The sequence below is a fragment of the Eucalyptus grandis genome, chromosome 2, assembly GCF_016545825.1.
Source record: "Eucalyptus grandis isolate ANBG69807.140 chromosome 2, ASM1654582v1, whole genome shotgun sequence".
Classification (NCBI taxonomy): Eukaryota; Viridiplantae; Streptophyta; class Magnoliopsida; order Myrtales; family Myrtaceae; genus Eucalyptus; species Eucalyptus grandis.
The window spans coordinates 28,330,435-28,343,238 of NC_052613.1; the positions used below are offsets into that span (position 1 = coordinate 28,330,435).

The window sequence follows — 12,804 nt, forward strand, 5'->3', positions numbered from 1 at the left end:
TTCCAAGTCATGTGACATATGATTATTGACGTAGTAACTTGACCTAATTTTCCATGTAATGCTACATAATTGTGTTTGGTTGTCTTGATTTATTGTTAAAATATGATTGGATATGATAAAATATGACATGAATTTTGCCACATTTGATCTACTATTTGGTGTATCGCAATAATAAAACCAATACTTTCGCATCTTATCCCGTCCCTTAGTTTGTATGAATGATATATCATTATAAATGAACCTAAAAATGTATAAACAGAGATGGTAAGAAGCTATCCCGATCCACTGATAAAGAAACCACAAATAAACAAATGGAAATAAGTTCCATCAATAAATCCATGATTATTGTATGATCAAAATCTTAAACAACAAAGAAACTCATTGTAGCATTCGAAACCCACATGTTCAACTATGACAATAAATGTAAACAAATTACAACAACATCGATGAGGTAGATTAGCCAATGAATGCCAAGTTTAGTTAGAGAGAGAAGGCACAATCATTCACATTCACGATTCAAAAAGTATAGTGCTTCCATACTATTGCCTATTTCATTTATTTTAACTTATTTTTTATTCTCTTTTTTATTTATTTGTTATGCTCATCCATCATTCCTTAATAAAATTTTATTAAATAAAACTATACTAATATACCTAAAATACTAAAACATGTAATAAATATAAATACTAAGCATATATTGTACATATGTATATATTATAGGTTAAAAAATTTAAATGCATAAATAAAATAGAAATAGTTAAAAATAAAAATTGTTGTTTTTTTTGTTATTTAAGAATTTATATTAAAATTCAAAAAAATAATCAATATTTTAAATTATTAATCTAAGAAATTTGTTAATCAAGAAATATAGGTTTTATACTATGAATATAAGAGATCCTATTATCTTTATTTCACTTCCCCAATGTGATATTTTTATTTGGATTATATCTTTTTATATCCGACTTTATTTTGTTTCGGACAAGAACACAACATAGGATAGAATAAATTATCATTGTCATGATGGCACCAGATTTGCCATGTCATGCTATCCCACAATCAATTTTGTTTTCAATTTCCAACTTTTTGTTCATTTTTGTCCTTTCTCGCATGATTAGAGCCTCATATACCTTACCAATTCAAAGCTGAAAGTATCAATTATTGATCGTGGCACTTTAAATTAATTTTCTCTCTACAATTTTTTTTCTGATTATTTATTAATTTTTTTTTTGGATTCATGTAATAGCTGACTTAATCTAAAACAATTCTTTGTCCCCATTTACTCATTTAAATCCTTTTAAAATTGCGGGCCATTAAATACTTATTAACCTAGCTGACTGATAAGGTTTCTTCCTTTGACCTACAATTACTTCTTTCTTTTTCCATTTGCACAATTTCGTCATGCATGACGTTTGTGGTGCTGACATATGTCTGGTCTGACCACTCCCAATTTTCGCTCCTCTCTCACTCATTCTTGCGGGATGTATACGGGGAATTTATCCGGCTGCTATCATCCCAAGATGCGCGCCCTACTACTATAGGGAAGTAGAGCTTGGTCAAGCCGGGGGTGGGGTGAGTAAATTCCCCGTTAGGACACCCCCCCCCCCGGCGGATTATTATTACTGGGTTTAAGGTCTTCAGTTGACTCCGACGGACCCCCAGTGTTTCACGCCCCCTCCTGGGAATTTTCCCTGGGGGAGGTTCCCTCACATGGGCTTGAGGGAAGCAATTTAAAGACCTACTTATGTCTAACCTAGCTGCTATCATCCCAAGATGCGCGCCCTACCAATGTAGGGGAAGTAGAGCTTGGTCAAGCCGGGGGGTGGGGTGGGTAAATTCCCTGTTGGATCCCCCGCAGGTTGTCATTATTGGGTTTGAGGTCTCCAGATGACTTCAACAGACCCCAGTGTTTTACGCCTCCTCCTGGGAATTTTCCCAGGGGGTGGTTCCCTCACATGGGTTTGAGGGGAGCAGTTTAAAGACCTACTCAAGTTTAGGATTTCGCAATAATGCAGCTCGAGTGTTTGATGCTTTTAACTGCAAGAGAGGATCATGGTACGGTTATGCTCTGACTCCACATCATTTGGGTTGACTATGAAGTTTCTTGGACATACCCTGCTTATAAGATGAGCATATCTGATCTGTCACGCATGGTTCAGGAATGAAGGGCATGCTGCTGGTGTTCGGTCTCATAGAATGTCAAAGTCATCAGTGATTTACCGTTCTTATGTTCCGGGATTCGCAAGATCAGTCCTTAGTTTTGAATATCGTTGCTTCTTCTTCTAGTGTTTCATTTTTATATGCCACAATCTGCTACTGTCCCCCAACATGTTATTGCATTCAAATCAATTTTTTCCCCCAACCCTCTCGAGATAGCCTGTGGTCGTGCCTTGCTATTATTAAAATGCTGCGTTCAGCCATATGATGACATTACCTTAGCCCTTGAAGTCTCTCCTTACTATTATTAAACCTTAGCTCTTGAAGTCTCTCCTTACTATTATTAAACGCCACGGCTATTCATTTTTATAAGTGATATAAATGATAATATTTTTTAAATTATTTATTTTTCGTGAACAGAGCCTTAGTAGCAAAATGGCCGAGTTCGTGACTTGATAAATTGTCTGGTGAGATCTTATCAGAATTTGGTCATCCCATGAACTTAGAGGAATTGTTATATACCTGCTAAGTAGAAAGGAGAACGTCAAATTCGATAACTGCAACAAAGGTTTCATGCAAAGTAAAAAGGTAATTTTTTGGGAAAATTTGCGTTGAAAGCTCTAAGTCGGCACCAAATAAAATCAAGTCCTCGAGCTTTTAAGTGGTTTGATTAAGGCTTCATTCATTTCGTAGAAAAAAAATGATTTGGAAAACATTTTCTAAAAATAATCGCTTGTTTCACTTAAAATAATTAATTAATGAAAATATTTCATTTATTGATGGCAATTTATGCTTAAATATTTTCGCAGAAAATGAAGTCTGATACTTGATAGGACCAATTGAAAGGTTTCGTACTCAATTGCTTTCATACATAAGATCTAGGACTTATGGGTTTCAACTCTCCCAATCTTTGATGTATGATGAGCCATATCCAAAAAGCTGAAGAACACGCAACATAATTTCACAAATCAAATTTCATATACCAGTTTTTGCATCTCTAGCATAATTTCATTTGCAATTGTATTTTAGCCACGAGCAAAATTTAGTGGCTACCATCGTGGGACACACTGATGCATTAATAATTTATAGCGGAAATGACACCGAGACCCTTGGAATGCCAAAAGTTGGCACAAATAGACATTTAAATACCAAAAATTACGAAAATGATACTTAAGTGCTAAAATTGGAGCAAAATAGATCACTTAAGTATTAATCCGACCAAAATGCTAATATAGTGATTTTCCAGCGAAACAAATGCAAAACGACATCATTTTGTACTAACATGTGGTAAAAAATTAATATAAAAATAATTAAATAAAATTTAAAACTAAATTTATTATTAAAAAAATTTTTTTTTTTTTTTTTAAAAAAGAGGCTACTAAGGGTTGAGCCCTCATTGCTATCGAAAGGGCCGGCGATGAAGGGGAAGGTTGGCGAGGGTCGCTGGCCCTCACCCAAATCCGGCGAGAATCGGCAACCCTCACTTGATCAAGCCAAAGGCCGCTACTCGCTAGGTGACCCCTAGTAGGCGGTGGCCCTTAGCCGGCCCGAGTGAGAGCCATTGACCCTTGCCCCAAATGGGGGAGGGCTCGCGGCCCTTGCCGCCCTGCCACCGTCGACCGGCTAGGGTCTAGTGACCCTAGCCCCCTCCCCCTTCGTCACCAGCCCTTCCTAGCGACGACGGCAAGGGCTCGGCTCTTGCATTTTTTTCATTTTTAAAATTTTTAAATTTAATTTAATTAATTTTTATATTAATTTTTTATTACATCAACATCAAAACAACGTTGTTTTTGCATTGTCTAGCCACGTCAACATGTAAAATGATGCCGTTTTACATGCACTTCGCCAAAAATTGCAGACATCAACATTTTGGCTGGATTGGTACTTAAGTGATCAATTTTGCTATGATTTTGACACTTAAGTGTGACTTTCATAACTTTTTGCACTTAAATGTCCATTTGTCCCAACTTTTGACACTTGAAGCATACTTTTTCCTAGCTGAAAGTATTGATTTAAAAGAAATTTATTTCCATTAGGAAAATGAGTCAAAATGCATCGATTCTCGATCCCGGCACTTTAAATTATTCGTTTTGTTGACTCATGTCATATCCGAGTTTACCTAAAAAGTAAAAACTTAATCTTCTGTCTCCCATGTACTCATTTACCCAATTTTTTTTTTTCTAGATTGCATTCCATTAATTACTTATGAACCTAGCTGATTAATAGGGTTTATTCAACCTATAGTTACTTTTATTTCTTTTTCTCTCACTAATTCTTCGATCTTGCGGTACAGCGGCTCTTGTGTTTTATGCTATTGCGAATATAAACATTCCTCCAAATCAAATGGTTTGACTATGCAGCTTCTTGGACATACCCCGCCTTTCAGATGAGCATATTTGACCTGTCACGGTTTAAGAATGAGGTATATTCCGTGTTTGGGCTCATAGAATGTCAAAGTCATAGCTGATTGGCATCCTTATATTCCCTGACTCGCTGGATAAGACCTGGACTGTAAATATTGTGCCACTTTCTTTTGGTATTTTATTAGTATTTGGTGTTTGGGTTTATAGAATGTCAAAACATTAGTGGTTGGCATTCTTATATTCAGTGATTCGCAAGATTAGACCTCGATGTTAGATATTTTAGCCTTTCTTCTGGTATACTACTCTATATTCCACAACTTGCTGATGTCTGCACCATGTTATTGAATTCAAATCGATTTTTCCCTCTACCCTCTCAAGGTAATCTGTGGTTGTGCCTTGCTATTCTTAGTTGCTAAGTCCTACCATCTAATGCCATTGCCTTAGCCCCGAAGTCTCTACATGATTCAGCTATGTCGTGGATCAAATCGATGACTCATGTTTAATTGGTGCTGGGTGAAAATACGGGTGTGAGTTTAATACTCTTGAAATGAATCTGTGGCGTGGAGGCACAAATACACTTAACTTAATAAGGGCGTAGGGGTGCACCCCCCGCAAGGACGTGGAACGTGGCTGATTCTGTATGCATATAATGTTATTCCTCTGTGATGCAGACTATGAATATGAACCACATTCGCAAGAAGCTTAATAAACTAATTCATTCCAAAAAAGGAGTCGTCTTAGTCATCTTGAGCTTGGTCTATCATTTGGGGAAGGATTGCCAATCTGAAGAGGGAAGAGAAGAGAATTAAGAGGTGACAGAGAAGCACGAATTCCATGCCGGCCTAAACTACTTAGTGGTCTCATGCTTTGATTTGGAAGAGAGAGAATGCAAGTCGCTAGAATATGAAAGTCAACTCCCCAATTTGGTTACTTGAGAAGGCAAAATACCATGTACCAAATCAGATCTTTGCGGGCTAATTAAAACTTGATTAATTGACACGACTCTCGTGCTTCCTCTACCGCCCACAAAAGACTTGTAAATTTATCATTTCCACGTTCCTTGTGCAGCAAGCGTATGAATGAGATATTTGATTACTTCATCTTCATTTGATACCAGTACCGTTGGTCTATATACATGCATAAGCATATAGCATTCGAGTTTTTCTTCAGAGTTGACATTTGTGCCTACACTCTCACATATGGCTGAGCTAATCGGAACAGAATCAGATGGTATAGAGTCCATTAGAAATGAGTTATCAGAGCTAGGAAGGAGCCTCAGATCATCATTTCAGCTTCAGGAATCGAGTTTTCGAAGCACTTCGGCTGTAAGCTCAACAAAAGATGATACCTATGATGAATATGATCTCCAATGGGCTGCCATTGAGAGGTTACCAACTTTTGAGCGGTTGAGGTCGTCACTGTTTGATTGTGAGATCGATGGAAGGGCAGTTGATGATAAAGGAAAGAAAGTGGTTGATGTTTCTAAGCTTGGTGCGTTGGAACGCCATTTTTTCGTAGAGAATCTCATCAGGCATGTTGAGAATGACAACCTTAATTTGTTGCGCAAGATCAGAGACAGGAACAGAAAAGTAAGCTTATTCTTCTTCCCTTGATAATGGGAGTTGCATCTATATTCAGAAACTCGAATGGCTGTGGAGTTACCTAGATAAATTAAATCTGTGTGAGCATAAAAGATTTGTGCAGACCTAACAGCATGAGACCCCAAAAGTTCATTAACAGAGGAAAACACTTCTGTTCATATAATGCATTCCAATGTACATGCTTGCATTTGATCTTGGTAAGAGGCCACAACGTGCCAGCCCATGTTGGCCAACTATTTGAATGAGGTTTTGCTTTCTTCTTGCTTTTTTCTTTCTTCGTTTACTTCCTCAAACTCATTCCATGGGTCTTATTTTTGGTGTAGTAAGGTAATAATTGCTGTCAAAATGTTTTCCACAGGGTCGGTGTCAAATTGCCCACCATAGAAGTGAGATATCTGAATTTATGTATTGAAGCAGATTGTGAGATAGTTCAAGGAAAGCCCCTGCCCACTCTCTGGAATTCCCTAAAGGGCATGCTTCCTGTGAGTACTTTTCTTCTTTTTTTTTGGTCGATTACAGTACTACTGTAAGTACCTTTCTTGTGGAGTAAATTGTAGGAATTCTTGCTTTTCACCATTTTGTAACAAGCAGCTAAATATTAAAGATTGAATCCATTTCATGTGAACTGCTTTCCAACATGTATTTCTATGCCATTGGCAGATTTATTTGCAAGTTCTTTAACTCCTGTCATCTTGAATTTAGTTTTTCTTTGGGTACGGATGCATGTTCTTTCTTTTATTTGTCCTTCTTGAAGAGATTTAAGTTAAGTGTTGCTGATCATTTCTCACATGTTTGTTCAAATATACTAGGGCCAATTAGAGGCTATATGTTGGTAAGTGCGGCAAAACCATGTATATCTCCATGTTCTCATTTGCCAACACTGCTTTGTTTGTTCCCATGCCCATTCTTTCATTCTTTTGTTGCTGTAACACTCATCCTGTAACACTTTAGTCTGTCATAAGACTGAACTACTCCTCACCATTCTGTGTGTTGCAGAAAAATTTCAACATATGTTTTTGGCATCATGTCAATTTACCTTAAATGGTTGGTGCATCCTGACAATTTACTAATTCAAGTAAATTGGAACTTTTTGTCCAGGGTATTCCTGCAATGCCAGGTTCAGAGTCACGTAAGGCCAAAATAAGCATCATTAAGGATGTCAGCGGAATTATAAAGCCTGGAAGGTTTGTTATCCTGTTACAGCTCTTCCAATCCCATCATCTCTGGGAAATTATGCCTTACCCTTTGTGTTTAGGCAGTCCTAGTGTCTTCAACTATTTCATTCACTTCTAGCTGCAATTGTTTGCATCACCTACACTCAATTTAATATCCAGACTCGATGTAGGTTGTAAAAGGTTGAATACTCAGCTTTTACAATGAACCTATCCAGACGTGAGCATAACCTCATCACCCACTTAGTAGCAAGCGATGAAGTTTGTCAGCGTTGGCTGATTCTTTATATCTGAGGGCAGTGTCAAACTTTGGCAATTCGCACCATACTGGCCCACAGTGGAAAGTTTTATGAAGTTTGAGAAGCTTGCTAGCATAACCTACCTTTTAAAGGGAATGATCATCTGACATATTGCCAATCTCATTATCACACCTGCAATTCAAGAAAATTATTGTCCTAACAGTTTTACAGAGAGAAGCACAAGCTTGATGATAGAAGAGTACATAATATTCATTGTGACTTTTCTTGCCACAGAATGACTCTACTGCTTGGACCACCTGGATGTGGGAAAACTTCCTTTCTAAAGGCTCTTTCAGGAATTCTAAGCAAATCACTCAAGGTTTTATGCTTGCTCTATGCTTAAGAACTTCTATGTCAAACTGCACTAGGCTTAAAGGCAATACTTACCGCATGTATGGCTTACAAATAACATGTAAACTAAGACAGAATCATGCTCAAGGGAACATATGCACACCCAAGTTCTTCTTTATATAAACAATCAACATCAGCATCCTAGCAGACATGGACTCAGCGAGTTTTCATCAAGTCAACACTGAGGCACGTTGTGCTATTCTATTTGATGAAAGTGCTTGGAGGGTGCTGAGAAGTGAGAGATAATATCGTGTGCATTTATTTTCTTTGCATTTTGTAGCTAATTGGAACAGAACTATTTTCTAGTCTATGGTTAATGGCACTGAACTTGAAGTTCGAACTAAGGTAATTAAGGACCGTCAAAACATCCATAAGCTCCTATTAATCTGTCTTTGAGTTTGATATTATCTGATAGGTCACTGGAGAAATATCATATAATGGCCACAAGCTTGACGAGTTTATCCCCCAAAAAACGTCTGCTTACATAAGCCAATATGATCTGCACATTCCAGAAATGACCGTGAGGGAAACACTGAACTTTTCTGCCCGTTGTCTGGGTGTTGGAAGCCGAGAAGGTGAATGTCCTTCAAAGTGATTTTAGATCTGTCACTTGGAATCTGTGTTAAATGATGGCCTTTTTGGTTTTTCTCGTTGCTAAGATATCATGATGGAGATCAGCAGAAGGGAGAAGGAAGCAGGAATTGTTCCAGATCCTGATATAGATACTTACATGAAGGTACCTTTAGTGACAATCTCCCACTTTTTTCTCTCTACCCATTATAAGGTACTATATGAGTCTCAGTTTTGTTACTGGAAAAAAGCCAATTTGAATCTCGGTATTGAATTATTCCTAGAAGCTGAAGAGCTGTAAATGATAGTTTGGTTGTTTTTCTGGAAGACAAGTTTGACTTTTGTGCTGTATCATATAAAAGAGGATATAAACAGATTTTTCTGCATGAAAATGTAATTTCAACTGTCAAGTGGTGGGTAACAGTGAATTTCTGTGCTCTTCTATTCTTTCTCTGCCAGGAAAACAATCTTTGAAAACTGGGATGGCTGGGATGTAACATCAGCATTAGATTGTTTCTTAGCCAGGTTACTAAAAGTTCTACTTTGAGTGTGGTGCAACCAGTGCAGTTAATAGTTACAGATTCTATTGAAACATAAATAGCATGTTAAAAAGTTCTAACCCAAAAGCTTAAGCTGTTAGGTGGAGGAGACCACATGAATATAAAGAGTATTTAGGACCACTCATATTCCCGTGGAATTTGACCAATGTGACTCCAAGCTATCCATTTATAATAAAGCCAAGAGGCCAAAATTACAATATCACCATTATTGTTGCCATACATAAAATGATAAAGGAAATGGACAAATATGCTCCCATCGGCCAAATACTTTCCACATGTGAAGACTATGGCATTGGCTTAAGGAATGGAACAGTGTGCGTAGCATAGGAGAAAAACACAGGTTTGAGTACCGCCACAACTTGTTCAAACGAACCCATGTTGGGGCCACCCACCCAGTCTTAGGCTTGTGTCTCACTTGATCCGTTGGATCGATGGGGTATTTAATGTGCCCAACCAATCCAATGTGAGCTCGTTATGATAAAAGGAAATATTGGCTACTTCTAGAATTTTTGTGGACAATAATCATGTCTTGTTTACCAGGCAATTGCTCTCAAAGGACTTAAAAGAACTCTTCAGACAGACTACATTTTAAAAGTAAGCTCTTTTGACTGAGTTGACAGTTAATTAATTTGCTGTGCATCCAATATTTAAGCAGAAACTCCTGTCTTTATTTTTATTTCTTCAACTTCTTTGCAGATCCTAGGGCTGGATATCTGTGCAGACACATTGGTTGGAAATCCCATGAGAAGAGGAATATCTGGTGGTCAAAAGAAAAGATTGACTACAGGTAGTAAAAACACAAAATGCAGAAAATCTCATTTAGAATAAAATTCTATATGATTGAAGTGAAACAATGTTTTACTATCATTTGTGAGCTTGTCTACTTAAATTTCCAAAATCTTATCTGACAAGTCAACTTTCTGGTAAAAATCGTACAGCGGAAATGATTGTTGGCCCAAATAAAGCTCTATTCATGGATGAAATAACGAATGGCTTGGACAGTTCGACGGCCTTTCAGATTGTTTCTTGTCTTCAGCAACTAGCACATTTGACAGATGCCACCATACTGGTTTCACTTCTTCAGCCTGCACCAGAAACATTTGATCTCTTTGATGACCTTATTCTGATGGCTGAAGGGAATATCGTGTACCAAGGTCCTCGTGACCAAGCTCTGAAGTTTTTTGAGGACTGTGGATTTAGGTGTCCTGAAAGAAAGGGGGTTGCTGATTTCCTCCAAGAGGTAGTAAACACTAATCAGATTGTGCACTGCAAGTTAGCTACCTTGGTCGACCATTTATTAAGTTGCCTGTTGATATGCAGGTTATATCTAGAAAAGACCAAGCACAATATTGGCAGCATCCTGAGCTACCGTATAGTTATATGTCGGTCAATATGTTCTGTAAAAAGTTCAGGGAATCTTATTGTGATATGAAGCTAGATCAGGAGCTTTCAGACACATTTGATAGGTCCAAAATCCATAAAAATGCTCTTTCTTTTAATGTATACTCTCTGTCCAGATGGGAACTTCTGAGAGCATGCATGGCGAGGGAACTTCTTCTCATGAGGAGAAATTCTTTTATCTATGTTTTCAAATCAGTGCAGGTCAAACTAAACTCTCATACATCTCTAGCAGCTTTTATCATTTTCATTTTCAACGTTTGTGCCTATCAATCTAATTTTTAATCTATCTCCCTGATTCTAATTTTAAAAAGGACCTTGGAAGTTGATTATTGCCATTTCATCATACAGCTCATTTTCACTGCATTTATCACAATGACTGTATTCTTGCGGACTCGGATGGGAATAGATGTTCTTCATGCCAACTACTATATGGGCTCTCTGTTTTATGCACTAGTCATACTCCTCGTTGATGGATTTCCGGAATTGGCAATGACTGTTTCGAGGCTAGAAGCCTTCTATAAACAAAAGGAGCTGTACTTTTACCCTGCTTGGGCTTATGCAATTCCAGCATCTATACTGAAACTTCCTCTTTCACTGCTGGAATCTGTGGTTTGGACATCTCTTACATATTATGTGATTGGATACAGTCCTGAAGTGGGCAGGTAAGTTTTAATGTGAGAGTTCTTCAGTTTAGGACCTTTCATTACCTCACCTCCATAACCTTCTTTTACATTTCATTATCATCTGTAAGTTTTACTACCATTTTACTCATAAGCCAGTGCTTCTATTGTTTTCTGCTTATTTATGCAGGTTCTTCCGCCAATTATTACTTCTTTTCTCTGTTCACTTGTCCTCAATATCCTTGTTCCGTTTTCTCGCCTCAATCTTTCAAACTGTGGTTGCCTCCACCGCAGCTGGTAGTGTTGCATTACTGATTTTGATGCTATTCGGTGGTTTCATCATCCCAAAACGTAAGGATGTTAGAATTTCTATTTGGTTTGATCCTGGATGTATAAGTGTGGCTTAATATTTCTCTTTGTTGCTGCAGCCTCTATGCCTGCTTGGTTGAAGTGGGGTTTCTGGGTCTCTCCACTAACATATGGAGAAATTGGACTTTCTGTCAATGAATTTGATGCTCCACGATGGCAAGAGGTGAGGGCCTTGTAGAAGTGAGAACAAGTATTTGGCTCCTGTAGCTCCTTAAGTTGCAGAAACGCTTAAGCACTTCTATCTAGAAAAGTAGTTTGACATGCTAGCACTCTTGGTCAGCTAAACTGGCTTGGCTATTCAATGTCTTTTGTTTGTGGTGCTCTGAGTATGCAGGCAAGACACAAGTCCATCTGTTTATAAATCTGAGGGCCTCACTTAACAAATAGATGTTGACACTCTTTACATCCTATGGTCTCATTCTTGTAATTTCTCTGATCGACATTCTTGCCTAAGATCAGTGTATCTCATTGATGTTATCAATTCCAGTTACTTGACTTTGATACAACACAATTACTGGATTAATGATAATATTATTTGGGTGCTCGTATTCTTTCAGAAAACAAAATATCCTCAAAAGTGAGTACAATTTTGCAATCCATAGGAAAAGCTAACTTCCTCTGCATTTCTCCATGCATTCTAACTTGTTTTTGCGTACATAACACGTTGATTTAACTTTCGCTTCATCTTTTTATGCAAGTTTTGAACTAGTTCTTGCTATAAACGTATATTCACAGATACTGTCATCAAACACTACAGTAGGGAGTGCAACCCTTGAAAGCCGAGGACTAAACTTTGATGGGTATTTCTTTTGGGTATCAATTGGTGCCTTATTGGGATTTACTTTACTGTTCAACATTGGTTTCACTTTGGCCTTAAGTTTCTTGAAGCGTAAGTTTGTCATTTCTGCATCTGGACTTCACTTTTGGCTCAGTAGTGCCAAGGGTGTTCATGAATCACTTTAAAACTTACAGCTCCAGGATCATCACGTGCTATCATTTCGCATGAGAAGTTCTTGCATAGTCGTGAAAGTGAAGATTCTCATGACAGCATAAAGCTTGAAGAGACAAAGAAAGTTTCTGCTGAACCTATGCAAACAAAAAATGGTTGAGCCCAAAATTCTTCCTTGCCCCAATACAGTCACACAATTATTATTTTTGTTGTTCCTTTAAAATTATTAAACAGCTTCTTTATTTCATACAGGCAGGATGGTGTTACCTTTCACACCATTGATGCTCATGTTTAACAATGTGCAATACTACATAGACACTCCTGTGGTAACCTGGAACTCCTCTTTCCTCCTGAAGTTGCAAGATTGAACCTTTCAGATTTAATAAATGATGTTG

At 37.7% G+C, this 12,804-nt stretch overlaps 1 protein-coding gene across 1 annotated transcript in view; it reads left to right on the top strand.

Moving 5' to 3' along the window:
- The window catches only part of LOC104431374 (pleiotropic drug resistance protein 3), a 53,119-nt gene that overhangs the window by 31,427 nt on the left and 8,888 nt on the right, over positions 1 to 12,804 (top strand). The window contains 12 exon segments of the mRNA XM_039307758.1: positions 8,356 to 8,515; positions 8,600 to 8,676; positions 9,611 to 9,664; positions 9,767 to 9,857; positions 10,009 to 10,310; positions 10,391 to 10,672; positions 10,820 to 11,133; positions 11,282 to 11,442; positions 11,520 to 11,623; positions 12,196 to 12,349; positions 12,433 to 12,564; positions 12,662 to 12,735. Coding sequence (XP_039163692.1) covers positions 8,356 to 8,515; positions 8,600 to 8,676; positions 9,611 to 9,664; positions 9,767 to 9,857; positions 10,009 to 10,310; positions 10,391 to 10,672; positions 10,820 to 11,133; positions 11,282 to 11,442; positions 11,520 to 11,623; positions 12,196 to 12,349; positions 12,433 to 12,564; positions 12,662 to 12,735 — 1,905 coding nt within the window.